This window comes from Vespa crabro, chromosome 9, assembly GCF_910589235.1.
Source record: "Vespa crabro chromosome 9, iyVesCrab1.2, whole genome shotgun sequence".
Taxonomy (NCBI): domain Eukaryota; kingdom Metazoa; phylum Arthropoda; class Insecta; order Hymenoptera; family Vespidae; genus Vespa; species Vespa crabro.
In genome coordinates, this window is record NC_060963.1 from 690,001 (window position 1) to 709,023 (window position 19,023).

The 19,023-nt window shown below is 34.1% G+C and overlaps 3 protein-coding genes and 1 non-coding gene across 14 annotated transcripts in view; all 4 read left to right on the forward strand.

The window, feature by feature from the left end:
- The window catches only part of LOC124427172 (solute carrier organic anion transporter family member 4A1), a 27,813-nt gene extending 25,552 nt beyond the window's left edge, over positions 1-2,261 (forward strand). For 8 of the 10 annotated variants that reach the window (XM_046969778.1, XM_046969775.1, XM_046969769.1 and 5 more), the window contains one exon: positions 201-2,261. In XM_046969778.1, coding sequence (XP_046825734.1) covers positions 201-414 — 214 coding nt within the window. In that variant the 3' untranslated portion in view covers positions 415-2,261. Of the gene's footprint in view, position 1 lies in introns of all 10 variants that reach the window. The other 2 variants (XM_046969777.1, XM_046969776.1) reach the window with 2 other exon arrangements.
- Positions 2,262-3,003: 742 nt separating this feature from the next.
- LOC124427179 (peritrophin-1-like) lies at positions 3,004-4,329 on the forward strand. Its single transcript, XM_046969785.1, has 2 exons — positions 3,004-3,156; positions 3,231-4,329. Exons 1-2 carry the CDS (start codon positions 3,150-3,152, stop codon positions 3,917-3,919), a joined length of 696 nt encoding a protein of 231 aa, XP_046825741.1. The 5' UTR covers positions 3,004-3,149; the 3' UTR covers positions 3,920-4,329.
- A 583-nt stretch (positions 4,330-4,912) lies between these two features.
- The window catches only part of LOC124427170 (solute carrier organic anion transporter family member 5A1), a 33,232-nt gene continuing 19,121 nt past the window's right edge, over positions 4,913-19,023 (forward strand). For both annotated transcript variants that reach the window (XM_046969767.1, XM_046969768.1), the window contains exon 1: positions 4,913-6,283. The gene's annotated coding sequence lies outside the window, so the exon portion shown is untranslated. The remainder of the gene's footprint in view (positions 6,284-19,023) is intronic.
- On the forward strand, positions 5,387-5,458 carry Trnap-ugg. Its single transcript has one exon. It is a non-coding gene; the product is annotated as a tRNA-Pro (tRNA).

Genomic DNA, 19,023 nt, shown 5'->3' on the forward strand with positions numbered 1-19,023 from the left:
GCAGGTTTCATAACTCCCCCGAGGAAAGGAACATAAAACTGAATGTTTCCACTTAGATGTATCGGGGTCCTTCTGTAAAATGTAAGACTGTAAAATGTAAGTGACCTTTTGACAGAATGCAATCCAATGCATTCCGATAATATCGGAAGGTAAGGAGAAACAGAGCAACCGCGTTTATCGATTATCCGTATATGTTTCAGCTACATGTTAGCACTGGCTTTCATCGGCAAAGCCGCATCCCTCCTCTTCTTTTTCTTAGCCTGGTGGAGTTACATTCCTCCGGTAAGCAAGACGATTGGCTCGAATTCTCAAAAGGAGACCAATACTGGTGCAAACATTTCCTTGATGCCGAACGACGCCACCAACGATCTTCAATTAACACCAACCACGATCACACCTATGACGGACGCGTAGATTAATATCTAATACAATATGAGAAGAATATCATCAGCGAATTTGAGCACGCTTGCGTGCACGCTAATAATAAATGTGATAACATTTTCTACGAAACGTTCTGCGAGTTGATACGTACGATACGCAATTCGTATTTTACGTCGTACAACCTGTTATTTTCTTTAAAACTCGTTATCGTTCTCTTTCGAACATTTACATTTTTCTTTTCTTCTTTTCTTTTTCTTTTTCTCCTTTTTTTTTCTTTTTTTTTCTTTTTTTTTTGGTTTTTTTTTTTTTTTAATGTAAAACATCATTTCGTTCTCACAAATATATTCTTCTCAGTGACTCAGCGGATTCGTTAAACTCGCTATAAGCGTAAGATATTTGTGCAGTGTACAAAATATCTATCTATCTATCGCCTTATAAACCTACGAAACATATCCCTTGAAGATACTTTTTTTTTCTTCTCTTTTTCTTCAACTTGGTATACCGATGCACGTGATATCGATATACAATGTGCTCTTAGATTCTCTCCGACCGTTTCCCTAAATCGACCGAATTTAGATAGGTCGTAAAATGAGCGATCTAAAAGAGATCTTTCATTACGTCGATCTCATCGTAAATATTATGAATTCGACGGTGCTATATACGCTCTCTGCTAAAGCTTGTTCACTGCCGGTATTTGAACCGTTCCATGATTATTAGGAAAAAAAAAAGAAAACATTAGAACAAATGTTAAACCTCGGTGAAGAAAATGACAAAAAAAAGAAAAAAAAAAAAAAAAAAAAAGAGAAAAAAGAAAAAAAGAAAAAAAGAATAGATACTAATTGACTCGTTAACATTGGAGTATTACCAAATTGCAGAATACATCGCGCAAGTGCACTTGTAATATTTCTAATACTCGTTAATCGATATCTAAAAAATAAAAGATCGATCGATTTTCGATTTTCCTACCATAGTACCAATCTGTATTGACAAATAATACGTACTGAATGTTATCAGAAAAAAAAAAAAAGAAAAAGTAAAAAGAAAGAAAAAAAAAAAAACTACATATTACGGATGTTTGTACTACTCATTGCAAAGTGCAAAGTGATATTTACGCTTAAATAATTAGCCACTACTACAGTGCTTGGATAAAAAAGAAAAAAGAAAAAAAAAAAAAAAACAATAGAAATCGTATAGCGTTTAATCCGTAAATGGTGTCGACGAAACTCAATGTCACATTTTTACCCTTTGTAATATAAAGATTTGTAATCCGACGGTGTAATTTCTCTATGTAGACGACGTGTAAACGCCTTTATATTAATACGTTATTAATATAAAAGTACGATGCACTCGTCGGGAATACAAAGTTGTTTGTATCACGGAAGATGGAAAAATCAAATCGATGGTGTGAAATGAAACGTTATCGTATAAGGTGTTTCACATTTTTCTACGTTTATATCCGAGAGATTCCTCTTATTATCTTTGGGACGTTAACTATTCGTCTTTGAATGAAATGATCGTTGCTCTTTTGTTAAGAGAAAGACGCTCGATTCTAGGTACACGTAAGCGATGTGTTCGATGTTCGATAAAAAAAAAAGAAAATCGTCGTAATATCGTCGTCGATTCGATGAAAACGCTCGTCAAAAGTAGCTCAATTATAGGTACTTATTTGTCTACCTACATATGCATATGTATATAAAACCTACCGTAATAGATTCGTTCTATTTCTCTGTGCGATTCGATTCTTTATCGTACGAAATTTATTATCGATTTATAATTGAAATTATTTTTTTTTTTTTTCATTATAACGAGCAATCGAGGTGTACACGATAGATATACGAGCGTTATATGTGTTACGAATAAAGAGATTGTAAGCTCTGTTATACACCATTCCTTTTGACCTTCCCTCCCCCCCCTGCCCCCCATCAAAGAAAATACAACCGAGATATCCTATTCAATAGGAGTATCAAGATAGGACTATTTAAAATGATTCATTGCCAACAATGTGAACTTTTACTAATCGTTGGAAAAATTATCGATAGTTTTAAACTAACGTATCGGTAAATAAATTCGTTCTCGATAAATTCGATTTTTATGATGACGCATCGAAAAAAAAAATGTTTTCCTAAAATCTTAGCTTCTCATGGAAAAACATCTAAATCATCTTTCTGGGTTTATCGATGAGTTAAGAAATAATTGTAAATCCGAAAAAAAGTAGGAAACTCTTTCAAAGTTAAGATGTATTATTTTAAGATGAACTATACTGATATCGATATCTAAAGCCTTTCCAATTAATTGTATTGACATTATAAAAAAAATGTGATGAAATGCGATCGGCATTATAGAAAAAATACGACAAATCCATTAAAGGATGTCGTAATGTCATTTGATAAAACGAGTTATCATCGTGTATGAGGAAGCAATATCGAATTAAGCTTAGATTATATCCAAGAACTCGAAGATTTAATCAATTATTTTTTTATTGTTCGATACGTTGTTTACAAAAAGTCGAAACGTTTTTACACTTGCATACAAAAGAATGTATATATCGGGCAGGAACATCATTTTCTTTTTTTTCTAAGAAGAAAAATCGAAGATGCGAAAAAGCGATAAATGTGCAGATGGATTAGATAAGAATATAAAATGTACATGGTGAAAAATGATAAGAATTTGTACGCTTATAAAAGTCGCCTGTTCCTTGATATTGTCAGTTAAAAGAATCGAGCTCGAGAAGCAAATACAAAAAAAAAAAAAAGACAAGGTTCTTCACGATGAAAGGTAAGGTATATCTCGATCAAAATTGTCCAAATCGATCGTGAAAAATTGTTTACATCGTCTTTGAATGATTTTAGGAACATGGTATGTGGTAATTACGGTCATCGCGGCTACATTGGCCATTGTTATGACCGAAGATACGGTGATAACACCAATACCAACGGAATGTCCCGCAGTAGATCCTCTCAACTACACTGTCCATTTGGCGCACGAGTCGGATTGCACTAAATTCTACAAATGTGATCATGGCAAGAAGATCGAGATGTCTTGTCCATTGATGAACAATAACGGAGAGAAACTGCACTTCAATCCTAAACTACAAGTTTGTGACTTTCCAGAAAAAGCTGGTTGTACATCTTCTACTAAGGATCCTTCTAAACCTACCCCAACTGTACCTACTCCATCTAAACCTACCCCAACTGTACCTACTCCATCTAAACCTACCCCAACTGTACCTACTCCATCTAAACCTACCCCAACTGTACCTACTCCATCTAAACCTTCCTCGTCTCAACCTACTCCATCTGAACCTACTTCAACTAAACCTTCCTCATCTAAACCTAACCCATCTCAACCGAGTTGTTCTCCAGATGGTGTCGGTCAATCTCATGAATGCTCTTGCGAAAAATATTATCTCTGCAAAAACAGCGAACTCGTTCTTCAAAAATGTCCCGATGGTCTTCACTGGAACTCCAAAGCAGGCAAGTGCGATAAAGCTATCGAGTCGAATTGTATCAAAGAGAAAACTTTGAAATGGTATTATTAATTCGTTTGAACAACGATGAACTTATAAAGCATAATATTAGCCAAAAATGTAAATAACAATATCATTATAAATAAACATAGCGTCGACGATATCGATAAGAAGTTTAGTATAAGGAGTATCGGCTAATTCAGATAACAGAATTAATAAAATAAGTCGTGATATAAATAGAAATTCGGTTCGATGATCATAATAATTCGATGTCAATTTTATCGTCAAATCAAATGCGCGCTTTTTATTACAATGGAAACATTATTTCTTATCGATGATACAAGTCGATAAAATAGTTATCTCTCACTATTGTCATTCGACGACATCTACCATTATTTAAGCGCAACTAAAGTATCACACGATAATAAGTATCACACTCTCTGCTGTTTTTGTGGAGAAATATATCAATGAAAGATTTATAATATTGATTAATAATTTGATCGTATCTCACATTTGATTTCCTTTTATCTCTATTTATATTCCTGTAAAAAAGAATTGTCGAATTTTCGATAAACGATATCATTGAAAAAAGTAGCTTGATTTTTTATATGATTTAATTAAGTAGGTTAATTTTTTTTTTCCTCTTTTTCTGTTCTTTTTTTTTTTCTTTTTTTTTAACTCGTACACGTCATTCCAATTATCGCAGGCATTGTTTGATTACTGCAGAAATATCTTTATAATTACATGACAAGATTTACAAGCGATTACAATAATAATTTGGATTCAACTGTATAATTCTCGGATGTACAATTATTACCGAGCGTACGAACGAAAAGTGGAAGTTAACCTTAAAGATGGCGCACGTTATTTCAGATATTTATCTGGTTGTATAAGAATTATAATTTGTTTAATATCCAAATATCCTGCTTGACGTTTTGTTGATTATATAAATTATTTGCCAAATCGGCACATTCTTCATGCATTGTAAATTGTAGCTAACATTAACACAGATTACTAATATTGTCTCTATCATTCTTTATTAATATTTAAAAAGGTTATAGAAAGATATAGTTGTGTAATAACATTTCAATGATCGTTTTATCTTTATACAAATTATTATTATCGTATATTACGTTCCGCGTGATGTTATATCGTAAAAAAAAGGGAGAAAAAAATTTACGTTAAAAATATATTAAATATTATATTAAATATTATATAAAATATATTTATTAATGAACTTTCGTAAATCTATTTGTATGGAATATAACATAAACACATACACCAAAGCCTCTTGGTTTCTTTTTTTTTTTTTTTTTTTTTAAATTAGTTTATTTGTCACAGCTATTTATTTGTACATAAGTATAATCTAACTTAAAAGACTTTTAACAGTGTTATCTTATAACTAAAGCTATAAGTTATCTATACGATAAATCTCCATAGCAATCAGTAACATAGAATATTAATTAATCTTATAACTGTGGTTAAATGTTTAATGACTGTATGTTATGTATGTTATGATAGTACTACATGTATGTCCAAGGCCTCTTGGTCTAGGGGTATGATTCCTGCTTTGGGTGCAGGAGGTCCCGGGTTCAAATCCCGGAGGGGCCCGATTTTTTTTTTTTCTTTTACTTCATCGATACTATTTCCTTTTTTGTCGTTTTAATTAATTTTATTAACGCTCATCAACACGCAATCGATTTACTATTAACTTTGATAATAATAAACCGAGACACAGTAGTAATTTATCGTCGTCACTTTTGCATTTCGTGTTAAAAGTCACGTCGATATAACAATCGGGAACTTTATCTCTCTCTCTCTCTCTCTCTCTCTCTCGCTCGCTCGTTCTATTTCTTTCTATTATATGAGATTTCTCTAATCGGATTAGACAAATCAAGAGGATAAAAATACGGGAGACTTTCGAGAAAGTGAGATAAATAACTATTCTATAAGAAGTATTAGATTCGTAAAGGAAGATCGTCGTTTAAGGCTCGTTGAATTTGCCGCGTCTGATAGTCTCGTACGTGCAATAAGAAAGATGGCGGTCGCGTCGCAGTGCGCATGTACTGCTTCCAAATGGTCGAGCAAAAACACAGCTGGTCTATGATCTCCGAGGCAGCTGACGGTCGAACGCTCTCGACGTGATTTCGCGTGTGTGTTTCTGACCGATCCAAAGAGTTCACAGAGAGATCTAAGGTTTAAGATTCGGATTCGAAGAGAGCTATCGTAATAGAGAGGTTATAACTAGGTGTTAAGTAGGAAAGGGAAACGACGTGTGCCGGATCAAAGGAGGCAGTGATAGTGATACGTTTTTGTGTGAGCTTAAATGTGTATGAAGCTCGTACGTTCGTCGCGGTGTCGCCACGAGGGGAGGTTCGTTCTTCGTCCCTGGGATACAAAGGAGTCGAGGAACTGGCTGCTTCTAGCGTCCTTAAGGTGAATACAAATTTTTTTCATTCTCATATTAGTTATATATAACATATATAACTAATATAAATATATATATATATATATATATATATATACATATGCATATATACGAGTATTTGTTTGTCTGCTCTGGAAACGCGCGGACTATGTGAAAGATTGTTTCATAAAAGATCCATTGTGTTTCTCGATTCGTGGCCTCTCTTTCTCTCTCTCTCTCTCTCTCTCACACACACACACACACATATACGTTCTCCTTTCTCTCTTTCTTTCTCACAGACATACAGAGAGAAAGAGTAAAAGAAACAATTTACACATTTACACATTCTCTGTACATAGCAAACTTATAGAATTTTTATACTTAATTTGAACCCAACGATGTCAAAAAATTCCATTACGTTTTACCAACTCGGTGATACCCAAAGTGATAGACAGAAAGACAGAGGCAGAAAGTGTGTGTGTGTGTGTGTGTGTGTGTGAGAGAAAGAGAGAGCAGAAATCTCAATGTCGAAATCGTATTAATCCGTGAAATATATCTATGAGTCTATCTCTCTAAACCTCTTTATACCCTTCTCTGTATCTACCCACTTTCGTTTTTATTTATCAAAAATTACTTTCAACTTGGATACTTTAGATAAAAGAACAAATCAAATGGATGTAAAGATTTGTGATATACATATAAGGAAAATCAAAGAAAAGTGAGCGTTTTGCCTTGGTATTGTCGGATAAAGAAGGAACAATAGAGAGAGTATGACAGAGAGAGAGAGAGAGAGAGAGAGAGAGAGAGAGAGAGAGAGAGAAAGAGATAGGACGAGGTCAACGGTATGAACAAAATATCGGCGTATCATCGTCTCCCGATTCGGATAAATTTCTCTCTCTTTGTTATTTTTCTCTAACTCGTTTTATCGAATCTCATGGGTTTTTTTTTTTTTTTTTTTTTCATTATTCGACATCGTACATTGCTTTCTCGATCGACTTCGAAAGGAATGTACAGCTGATCAACGAGAAACCCATATTACGTTATTCGTTCATTGATCGAAAAATTGTAAAAAATGTATATCGTCGAAATATCGACTTATCATTGAATGATTACGTATACATAAATATGTTTATGTACATACACGCAAGTATATACACTATTGTCACCCAGTTCAATCTTCTTCGAGTGATGTATACGTATTTGTTTACGTTGACAAAAACATTTTCTTCTCTCTTTCTCTCTCTCTCGTCTTTTTAGAAAAAAAATCATAATATATTTACATTCTATCGAATAAGTGATCTATACGAATACGTATATGTTATTCTCTTTATGTGTCGAGAGAAGGCACCCTAATTATATAGAGACTAGGGAGGCATTTTGCGAACTAGGTCGAAAAGCAACCGCGTGCGGGCTCTCCGCTTTCCGTTTTCCGCATTTATCCTTTGCTAGTTACGACGCAGCACACGGCAAATCGACGATAACTTTAGACCGCTCCGAACGTACGAACGAACGAACGAATGAACGTACGACGAACGTACAACGAACAAGATCTTTATCACCTCGCTTCACCTCACCTCACTTCACCTCATCTCACCTCACCTCACCTCACCTCACCTTGCTTTGCCTCTCCGCGCCTTTCGCAGTTCGCCTTTCGCAGCTCGCCTTTCAAGGGGAAGCCTCGAGAGCGCGTGGTATGTTCGAGCTTGTTCAGCGACTATACTCCTAATCCGACGAAACAATTACAAAAAAAAAAAAAAAAAAAAAAAGAAAGAAAAAAAGAAAAGGCGTCTTTCCAGAAAATTCATCTTTCTGATGAAACTAATCAACCCCCTCGATATCACTAACGCGTAGTTTATCAGCGACAGTTCCTAGTCGAGAGTACAAAAAAAAAAAAAAAAAGGAAGAAAGAATGGAAGAAAGAAAAAACAAGTAAATCGATCGATCGATCGATCGAATTGTTTTATTATTAATAATGATAAATAATGATTAAAATTATTTATTAGATTAATTGAAATTTCTCACGATAAACGTTTCGATCGTTCGATCACATTTATTAATTGAGACGATTCCAGACCATTCTTCCTTTTTCTTTCTTTATCACTATTTCTTTCCTTTTCTATCTTATTCTTCCTCTTTTACTACTACTTCTTGTTATCACGTTTAAGAGAAGAAAGAAGTCGATATCACGATTGTGTCCGATGGACTCTCCGTTACCCTTTGTTCTCATCGCGAGGTAAGAATTCTTGGAAGTCGTCGAGATCGTCGTGGTAGATGGATAAAAAAAAAAAAAAAAAAGGAAATCGTCATAGTCACCTCGTTATCTATTAATACATTATTAACCGGTCCAAAAATATACTCGTTATTGAAAATGCATACGACTTATGTAACTATCAAAGTAAAAAAAAAGAAAAAAAAATAATATATATACTATTTATCGTGTTGCATAAGATCAATCTAATTCTAATATTTCCTATGTTCCCGAATTTGTAATAATTTAATAAAAATGTTTTCATTCAATCAGGCACATAGAAATCGGGATGAAATCCCTGGCACTCATGTTGTTACTTGTTATTATATATCTGTCAACAATGTGTTAACTAAAATATACAAAGTTTCTTAGAAATATTCTTCTTCTTTACGTCGCTCGTGACCCAATTCTCAGTCGAAAATCCGGATAAAAGGATACCGTTAGGTGCGAATGTACGAGACGAGAAGGAAGGAGATGGAGGAGAAGAAGAGGAGGTGGAGGACACGCATGTTGTCTTGGCCAAGGTCCTTCGCGAACGGGACCTTTTAAAAAATCGCGATCATTCATTTTCTCTCAAGTTAAAGTCTCTTTAATAAATCTTTGTTAATAAAAATATCGACGACTTGTATATACGTATATATAATAATAAATACGAAAACTCGTTCCCATAAATGGCTTTCTCTAGAAACAGAAATCATATTGCATGTAGCACGGCCTTTGTTCGACAGCAGATTATAATAAGGGCGAATAAGCGAGCTTCTGCTCTGAAATCTATTATTCTGTCACTTACGTTCGTATTTTCGATGTCGAACGAACGAGAGAACGTTACGGATTATATGTATATACGTGTGTGTGTGTGTGTGGGTGGGTGTGTGCGTGTGTACACATTTACGTGTACAAACATGTACGTACGTTCCAATAAACTTTGTTCTTCCAAGTTCCTCGTCGATTAACGACGATCCCCTAGTTCATCTATCGATTTACTAACGTTCTATTAAATCTCGATTCATCTACTTTCTTTCTTCTTCATTTAGTATTCAATCTCTAAAATTAACATACATTCACTTACACTTATCCATTTACATCTAATTCTAATTAATCGAAGGGACAAACAGAAATCTTGTTAGGTTTATTTTAATTTATAAGGGCATAAGCGTATAAACGAATGATTGCTTAATTAGAAAAAAGTTAATTAAACGAAGAAAATGAAATGAGTATGAACTATTCCTTATTTCTTTCAGTCTTATCGTACGCCTTATAATTTTATCGAGTTATTTGTTTTTATTCTTTTTTTCTTTTTTCGTCATGTCTTCGTCCATTCGAGCGAAAAGATATCGTTCTTATTTGATTTCTTTAAATCTGTAAAAGAAATCCCAATAAGTAATATGAGAAAGAAGTTAAAAAAAAGAAAATGATGGACGAAGATGATAACGACGAAGACGAGAATGATGAAAGAGAAAAAAACAGAGAGAATAAAGGTGTACAACTTTGACGTGAAAGTTATTACGATGCGGACATACACACATACATATATATATAAACACAAAGTCGCGATATTAGTTTTAATTAACGATGCGAGAAAATCATAGATACGTTTACGGCTTAATTAACAAGGTTCGATTATTTGTTACCACGTGAGACAAGTGAACCATATTGGTTTCGAACGGGAATCGTTCTTCTTTCTTCTTCTTTCTCATTTTTCTCTCTCTCTCTCTTTTTTTTTTTATTTTTTATTTTCTCTTCTTTATAAGGCTTTTTCGTAAGCAAGATTTATCGTTGCACCTCTCTCACGTCTAAGCTTCTCATCCATAGTTTAACTCTCTCTCTCTTTCTTTATCTATCTATGTATTTATTTGTCTATTTCTCTCTCTCTCTTTTTTTTTTTTTTTTTTTTTTTTTTTTTTTTTTTTTTTTTTTCTAGAAATAAGCGGAATAGAGCTTATTTCGAAATAAAATAAGTGACAGGTCGAAAATGAATCGGGACTTCGAATCTGATGTATCATCTTCATGGACCCGATGCTAAACGAAAATATCGATCGATTTACTCGCTTGCGAAATTACTAAATATCATTTCGATTATTTTGACGAATCTATTTACTGTCGAAAGTTTCGTGTCTTAAAAGTTACTTTATTTCAATTTTTTTCCTTCGTCCAGACATATTTTCTTATCGTACGAGGTTCTTCTTATTCGAGTCAACAAATAATCGACGAACACTTTGCTAATAATAATAATCTTATCGTTTGATAATTATATATATATTTTTTTGTTCTTTTTTTAATTATCTCGTATAACATGTTATTCTCATGGACTAAGAAAGAGAGAGAGAGAGAGAGAGAGAGAGAAAATTAATTCGATGTTGGGAACAAACGTATATATTTTTTCCCTCGCGTCTCCGTTATGAAATTGATAGGAATAAAAATTATGAGGATATCTTACGTCTTGTATATGTAATACTTGTAGATTATTTCATTTTCATGAGATTTCTGTATTTTATTTTTAGATCAAAGAGCGCCAATTTAATATTTAATTATCTATAAATTGCAAAATTTTCGATCTTATCTCTCGTTAGTTTCTTTAATCGTCTCTCAGGACGCACTCGTAAACCTCCTTTTCTCTCATCGATCCGGCAGACGTTGTACCTGTTACCTAGTGCCGTAGCTGTTCTAATAGAACGTCGCCTGTCGATAGGAACGTAGAACGAATTGCTCTCCAACAATGTCTATGTGTGCGCTCGTGTACGTGCGCTTGTGTGTATGCATATGTGTGTTCTTTTTTTCTCATCTCCTCCATCTAAAGACTGACCTTATCCTCTATCTTTCTCTTTCTAGTTTACTCCCTTTTGAATATTTTTGTCTTTTCTTATTTAACATTTCTTATGATAAAAAAAACCATCTCGTACCTCGCTTCAGTCTCCTTATGTGTTCTAGACTCGGTATAATTATCTGTTTATTCTGATTGAAATAAATGGCAAAAAGAAAAAAAAAAGAATTAAAAAAAAAAAATAATAATAAAAGATTACAAAAAGCTAAATCAAAAGTACGAATTACGTTTTCCTATCGCAAAATTTGCTTGTATAATTTATCGGCGATTAAACGGAACGACGGCTCGTTAAATGAAAGTCGTATTCTTTGAAGAACGTGTGATATCTAAGCTCATAAAATTTCTCTCTTTCTCTCTCTCTCTCTCTTACGAAGTTATCGAACTAGCTTGGAAGGAGAGCCTATTCGATCTATTTTCTCATTGCTCTCTTGGTTCTCGAGATCCTGCTTGCTCGTTCGTTCGTTCGTTCGTTCGTTCGTTCGTTCGTTCGTTCGTTCGTTCGTTCGTTCATACGCCGTTCTTGATCCTGTGTAGAAATTGGAAACCGGTTTTAAGGAAATCTTAAGCCGGTCTTCCCTTTCATACTCGCCAGAGGCAGGCGAACCTGCTGCTAGGAGCATACCTTATGCATCCTGTCGTGCATTATACGTGTTCACCTCCATTAGCATACCTTCGCCATGCTTTTCTGACCTTTAATTGCTTACATTTATAAAATGGAATCCTTTAGGATCGTTAAATATTAACGTACGTCACGACAAATCTATATTTTTTTTTCTTTTTTTTTTTTTTTTGTTTTTTTAATCTTTAATTTTAATTTTTTGCTTTTTGTTTGTTCGTTGTTTCTTTTGATTTCATTTCTTTTTTCTTCTTCCAAATAACTGCTTTACAATTAATCACGAATATCTTTAATTATATAATTTGTCTTGATATATTTAAAAAATATCGTGTATATATATATATATATATATATATATATATTTATCTTAAAAATAGATAAAGTTCAAAATCGTAGAACGGTGACGATCAAACATGGTCGCTTACGTTGATCGCCATTCCATTTTTGTATTCCTTTTTTTAGACATGTAAGCAATCTATCACAGCCCTTGTTCGTTCATTGACGTTCGTCTCGTGTATATAACAATCGATTCGCGCTCGGCGCAGGAAGCGATCAAGGACCGATTGAAACGTAAGAAACGACTCGACGACGAGTGCATTTGCTTATTGGAGAACGACCAATTTTTCGCTCGATCGCGAACAACTTATGCTTTCTTACCCTTTAATACTATATTCATCGAACGTCGGAAACCGTATCGATCGCGAACTACTTTCCAATTTCACGTCGATCATAATTTTCGAATAACATCATAATTCGAGATCGGTCGATTCGAAAAAGTATATCTCTATCGTAACTTGTTACACATTTATTCTTCTCCGATAAAATATATATATCTCTCCGATAAAATAAAAAGTGTATACATATATATGTTCCTTTATGTTGTATAGAAATATAAGTGTATCTTCGTAAAGTGTATCTCCGTAGGAGATATTAAAATATATTTTTTATGTTTCTCTATATACGAATACAACGTACCTAGAAGTACACGTATTACGAGATCTCGTTTTTCACGCTCAATAATTTGTAAAAGCAAAGAACAACAAACTCTGATACTTTTCCATTAAATTACAAATGATATATCTTCAAAGGGCATATAATGAAAGAGAACAAACAACGCGTGGGAAGATTACTATTTCATTAAATATCATTATTAATCCGATCGGAAAGGTTGTATCGTTTATTGTTCTACGAATTAATTTGATATTAGTCATTGTAATCGCATAAATATGCAATACGAATATAGTTTGTTCGCATGGTAAATAAAAATTGCCACGATTCGTTCCTCGATCGCGTAGAAAATAATTTTCTAACCATGAGAAAGAGAGAGAGAGAGAGAGAGAGAGAGAAAGAGAGTATAAGCGTACACTCTGGTATTCAGGAATATAAAAGTGAAAATAAATTATTCATGCAGCGTGTAAGAAAACGTTCCTATAATTTAATGCCCGATTCTTTCACGAAGAGACAAAAATTCTTATACGTCATTGCTTTTGAAGGATGGAACGATATCATTGTCTCTTAATACGTGGAATAAAAAAAACAATGTTCTTTCAACGAATACGAGATCTGTTTGTTTTTCAATCATCTATTTGAAAATGAAGTGTCGTTCAAGAAGAAGAGAATATAACATTTGATATCGCTCTCGAGTTTGTGCGATGTTGTGATATGACATTTTTTTTCTCTTGTTTTTCTTTTTCTTTCTTTCTTTCTTTTTTTTTTTTTTTTTTTTATTTTTCTTCTTGTTTCCGTTTTCTAATAATCGCCCACGGAGAACGATAACGCACGTAGATATTACACAGCACATCAAAGATCGTTATGTGAGAGGCGTAGCAATGTACAAAGAGCTTTAATATCTTAACCTCCTTTTCTTTAATTACTTATGATTAGTCCTCGAGATAATCTCAACTAGGTCTTGTCACTTTTAGAACGGTCCCGTGTTCTATCGTAAAATTAAAAGGAAAGTGTAAGAGATTGAATAGTTTCTTTATTTTTTCTTTTTTTATGACTTTTCTTTTCTTTTTCTTTTTTTCCTTCTTCTATTTTTCTTCTATCGTTATTTCTTTTCAATTACTATCTTCTCTTAATTACCTTCATTATATGCGTAAGATCGTTGTCTCGTTGCAAAACGTTTGACGAGGTATGATCTAATGTTTTTCTTTCTTTCAACAATTTCAAACTTCGAATCTCTTTCTCTCGCCCTGCATTCTTATGCGTTACGGATGTGTGCATGCGCACGCACTCACATATCTATATATATATATATATATATATACACACAAAAGTGAGCCTGGCGCATACTCGGAGAAAGTACAAGTGTTCCATAATCGTCGATTTCCCCATTCCACGATGGAGAACGAGGCTAAGGTCGATCGATTATCGAATCGACACCGGGAAGAAATTTCACGCACTGGTCAGATTTCGATTTTTCTTTTTCGTAAATCTTACGTAACGTTTCTCCTTCCCTTCCTACTAGTTCAAGGTCAAGATATTCTTCCTATCTGACTTTTTGCAGCATCCAAAAGTAAGACCAATTTGTAAACGCTGCAATTTTAATTTCTCGAATATACTCGAGTTTCTAGTTTTAAATTAATCAGACATATTTATATCCAATCACAATTGAATGTACCTAACGTTCGATCGTTCTTTAATCATTATTTAACGTGAAAATTAAAGGAAAACTTCATCAATGAAAAAAAGATCTTATTAAAAATGTTGAAAGTTAAGTGAATGCTACGTTTTTACTTAAAGGTGTCATCGAATCTTTTCTGAAAAAAAAGAAAAAAGAAAAAAAAAATGTCGAGCGTTATGCTCAGCGTTGGTGTCCTTCGCTTTTAAAAATAATTCGTTCGACGTCGGTAGTTTCGTTAGGATGAGAAACGAAAGCAGGGGAATGCGTAGAAGAGCCTCCCACGTGATTTCAATAACAAGACGATTCCTTGTACGAGGCCTAACCTACCTCTTACTCGATGTCTTCCTCGTCGTCCTCGTTCATTCAAAAAACATGCGTAGGTCGGGTATTTCATAAAGGAGATCATTTTCTCGATGAGTAGACAATTTTTGCTTGTTTCCATTTACCTCCTGATTTCTTTTTCTTTTTCTTTTTCTTTTTTCTCACGACAAAAAAATTCATATTCATTCGTAGATACGTACGTACGTACGTAGATAAACGAGTAAAATGTACTTTGTAACGTAAATGTCTGCTGGCAAAAGCGACATGAAAAATATTTTTCTACCTATCGTATTCGTTATGTCGGATATTTTTATTCATAAAAAAGAAAGGGGAAAAAAAAGGTTCCATCATAGATACGATATCAATTTTCAATAGAGAAAACTGTAGTACATAGATAAGTGGATTATGAAATAGTTTGAAAAACGTACGATTTGTTTAGTTTTTTTTATTAACGGAACGACGATGATATATTAAATTAGGATCGTTCGAAATGTATATTCATTTTAATTTTTTCTCTCTCTCTCTCTCTCTCTCTCTCTCTCATATGAAAGAACACGCAAGAGTAGGCGGTTAAAACGAAAATCTCAGTATGATATTTCATTTGGAGAAAGGTCAAGTGGTTTTTTGTTAAACGAATGCTTTTTCATTCGATCGTCGGGCAAAGTGGACTTTGAGATTTCTGTTTTTTTTTCTTTTTTTTTTTTTTTTCAAAAGCAACATTGCTTCAACTTTCTCAAGCCGAGAAAATATCGTATTGCATATTAGACGAGATAAGATAATCAAACTCGAGTAAGGGCATATGATAAAGATATAATCTGTAAAAGGTATAAAATATGAAATGGTCGGGAAGAACGAAACGGTGAATAGTTTTGCCTGGCTTCACGAATCAACATCGGGAGAATCAAGAATTAGCATTGTAAGAACATTTCTACATGACTCCTTGGAAGGTATCCAAAGGCATTGAAAATCTTTAATAGCGAGCGCACGTAAAGTGTATGTCACTCGAAAATTATGTGACGAAGAACTTACGTCCCTAAAGTTAAAACTTCTACTTTCGTTGGTAATGAGAAATTTCCTTGAAACTTTTCTTTCACCGAGACACATTAAATACCAATCAACGTTTCAGGGTTGATAACGTTAATCCTCAATTTTCTTCTGCAGTTTCGAAGATGAGGGACATGATTATGGTCGTTATGACATTCAACGATCAACTGAACGTTTAGTTTGCTCAATAGACCATAGACATTATTAGGAAACTGACAAATTCATTTGATTTCGTCTGATAAATTAATGACTTTGGAACGCCCTTGGAAATGAATCCTGACAGATTTCTAAAGTGCACAGTTTTCGAGTGACGTTCCATTAAAAAGGGTTCTCCCATCTTCGTAAGGACCGATGAAAAATTTTATTGTCAAGTAGACAGGGAGACAGTCCTTCGGGAAAGTTTTTACAAAATATCAACGTTAATACCGATGTCGGTAAAGCGTCGAAACGTTTGGGATTAACATAGCCGGCTATTAATCGAGTAACTTGACAAGCAACGTCCGTTTAGCCGAAACGATCTTAATCCGCTTAAATCCGCTTTAAAACCGAGCCAAGGAGGAGAAACGTTTTCACTGATTCGAGCTTTTCGAAGCGCACTCGCATTGATTTAACTTTGAAAAGTCAAATATTTTCACCGTAAATCCACTGAAATTGGTGCAACATCCTCTCATTTTTAACATTATTTTTTTTTCATCGCTCAGGTGAGTCAACTTTTTTTGCATTTAATTCGATTAAAAAATAATACGCTCGTATTATTCGACGTGTGACTAATTTTTGTTTTGTAATTTTTTCTTTTCATTTTTTGACGTTTGAAATGAGACTAAAAAAGAAGAAAAAAAAAAAAAAAAAAAGATGCCCAGGCAAAAAGCATACTTTACGCGCGAGACTTTTACGGTTGTGTTTCCAGGAGGGCGATCTGGATTTAGAATTGCGTCGAGCGAAGTTTTATCCGAGAGGTTCGCCTTTCATGTATCTCTTTCCCCCTCTCTCTCTCTCTCTCTCTCTCTCCTTTTTCTCGCAATGAGTCAGTGAGTCGGTACGTTTAGACGAGTCACTTCACGGAGAGATAGAGCATGCGTTTCGATTGCAATAAAACGTGACGATCTATACGTCTCTTTTTCTTCGTTGTATGTACACAATAGTAGATGTTTGTATGGTGTACACTTACGAGAGTTTTAACATAGTAGATCGCAATAAAAATGATACCTCTCACAATCGGTGGATGGTACCATTCACCGTTCACTCTAGAGCGACAATAGCCATATGTGAGGCACACGTGCGTTTATACACGGAAACCATCGTAGATTTTATGATAATAATCACCCGGATTCATGATTGTTCTATCATGCACGTACAAAGTACGTATATATATTCAGCTTCCTTTTTTTCTTTTTGTTGGAAATATGAATCACGTTTTATACGTACTTTTTATTTGTTAATCTCTTGTAAATGCGTATATATATATTTGTAAATGCAAAATGCTTTTTCTTTTTTTCTTTCTTTTTTTTTTCCTTCTTAGAAACGCACGAGTAAAGATGCATTTGCGATTGTAACGCACAAGGGCACTTACCTCTCGAGTAAGAGAAATTACTCGAGCGGCTCCTACCGATATCGCCGTATTGTCCGCGTGAATCGCTGGCACATTGTGTTAGTTAAACAATGAAGGAGGCTACGTAAGTAGGTACTCACGTATTTATACAAACGTAAGTACCGTTGTAATTAAAGAGACTCGACGGTAGTACCGTTGGCATTGCATTGTCCTCGAGTTAACGTCGACTTTGAAGTAAGGAGAACGCGACTCCTTCCTTCCACGCTTTCCTCCGCTTGAAAAAATTTTAATTTAACCCGTGGGAAAACGGAAGTGACGACAAGAATGATGTGTATTTTGTAACACATGCGAGTGTCATATAGAAATATTAACAAATAATTTCCGAACAAAGTATACCTATATTGTCGTTTAAAGTTCTTCATTAAAGATAGTACATATGTAGTTCTATATGCAATACAATATGTGAGGTGTAATTTGGCACGAAAAAGAAACAGAGAGAGAGAGAGAGAGAGAGAGAGAGAGAGCGGGGGGGGGAAACGTTCGAGTTTAAATACCACACCATTTTAGTTTATTAATGACTCCAAACTGCATTCAATGCGACCGCATGCTCATTGTCGTTGCAGGTTATTGCAAAGTCAATACGTGCCACGACCTAGGAATTATACTTATTTAGGCACAAACGTGCCACGTAAGACAAACGTAGTACTGCACACGACTTCCTGACGGAATAAATATATACCTGCACACATAGGTAAATGTCTGTACAAATGTCTATGCATCGATGCTACTTACAGAGAATGTCGTATTATATTTTTCTGCAGTGCATCTAAAAGATTCGTACGTACATACATATACCTGTATATATAAGTATAGATAGATATTATACGTAGGTATGTACCTATAGTTATAGATATCAAATAAATTCCAACATTATATCATTGCCAAAACGTAGTTCGAATCACGAGTGCTATTTTTCCCCTTCCCTAAAAGCATCTATAGGCCGTCCTATTAAAATTCGACCGATTCGTCTCCAAGTTTTTTCATTTCGAATTCATCTTATATTTTACTTTTTATTTTCTTTCATTTTTTTTTTTTTTTTTTTAATTATTTTTTCACATCTTCCAATTGATATTCCTCGCAGGGAGAATATAAAGTCAGGAACATCGTTAGGATACTTCGAGATAAATAGAGATGGAACCTCATTCGTCGTTCATAGAGGTCATCATATATATATATATATATATATATATATATATATATATATATATATATAAAATATCCAGCTACGTTTGCTCCGACAACATTTGCGGAGGAAGCATTGGATCGTCGATATATGGGTCATTGCCGAATGATCCTTTTTTCATTCCGCATGCGGAAACTTCGAAACGAGCATCGACAGTTTGAAAATCTAATATCTCATTTATATACGTGTGCTATATATATATATATATATATATGTATATATGATAGTAACTTGTTTGGTTATAATCAACTTTTATTTTAAGGGAAAATCGTAGGTAGAAACATTTCCCACGATGGAACGG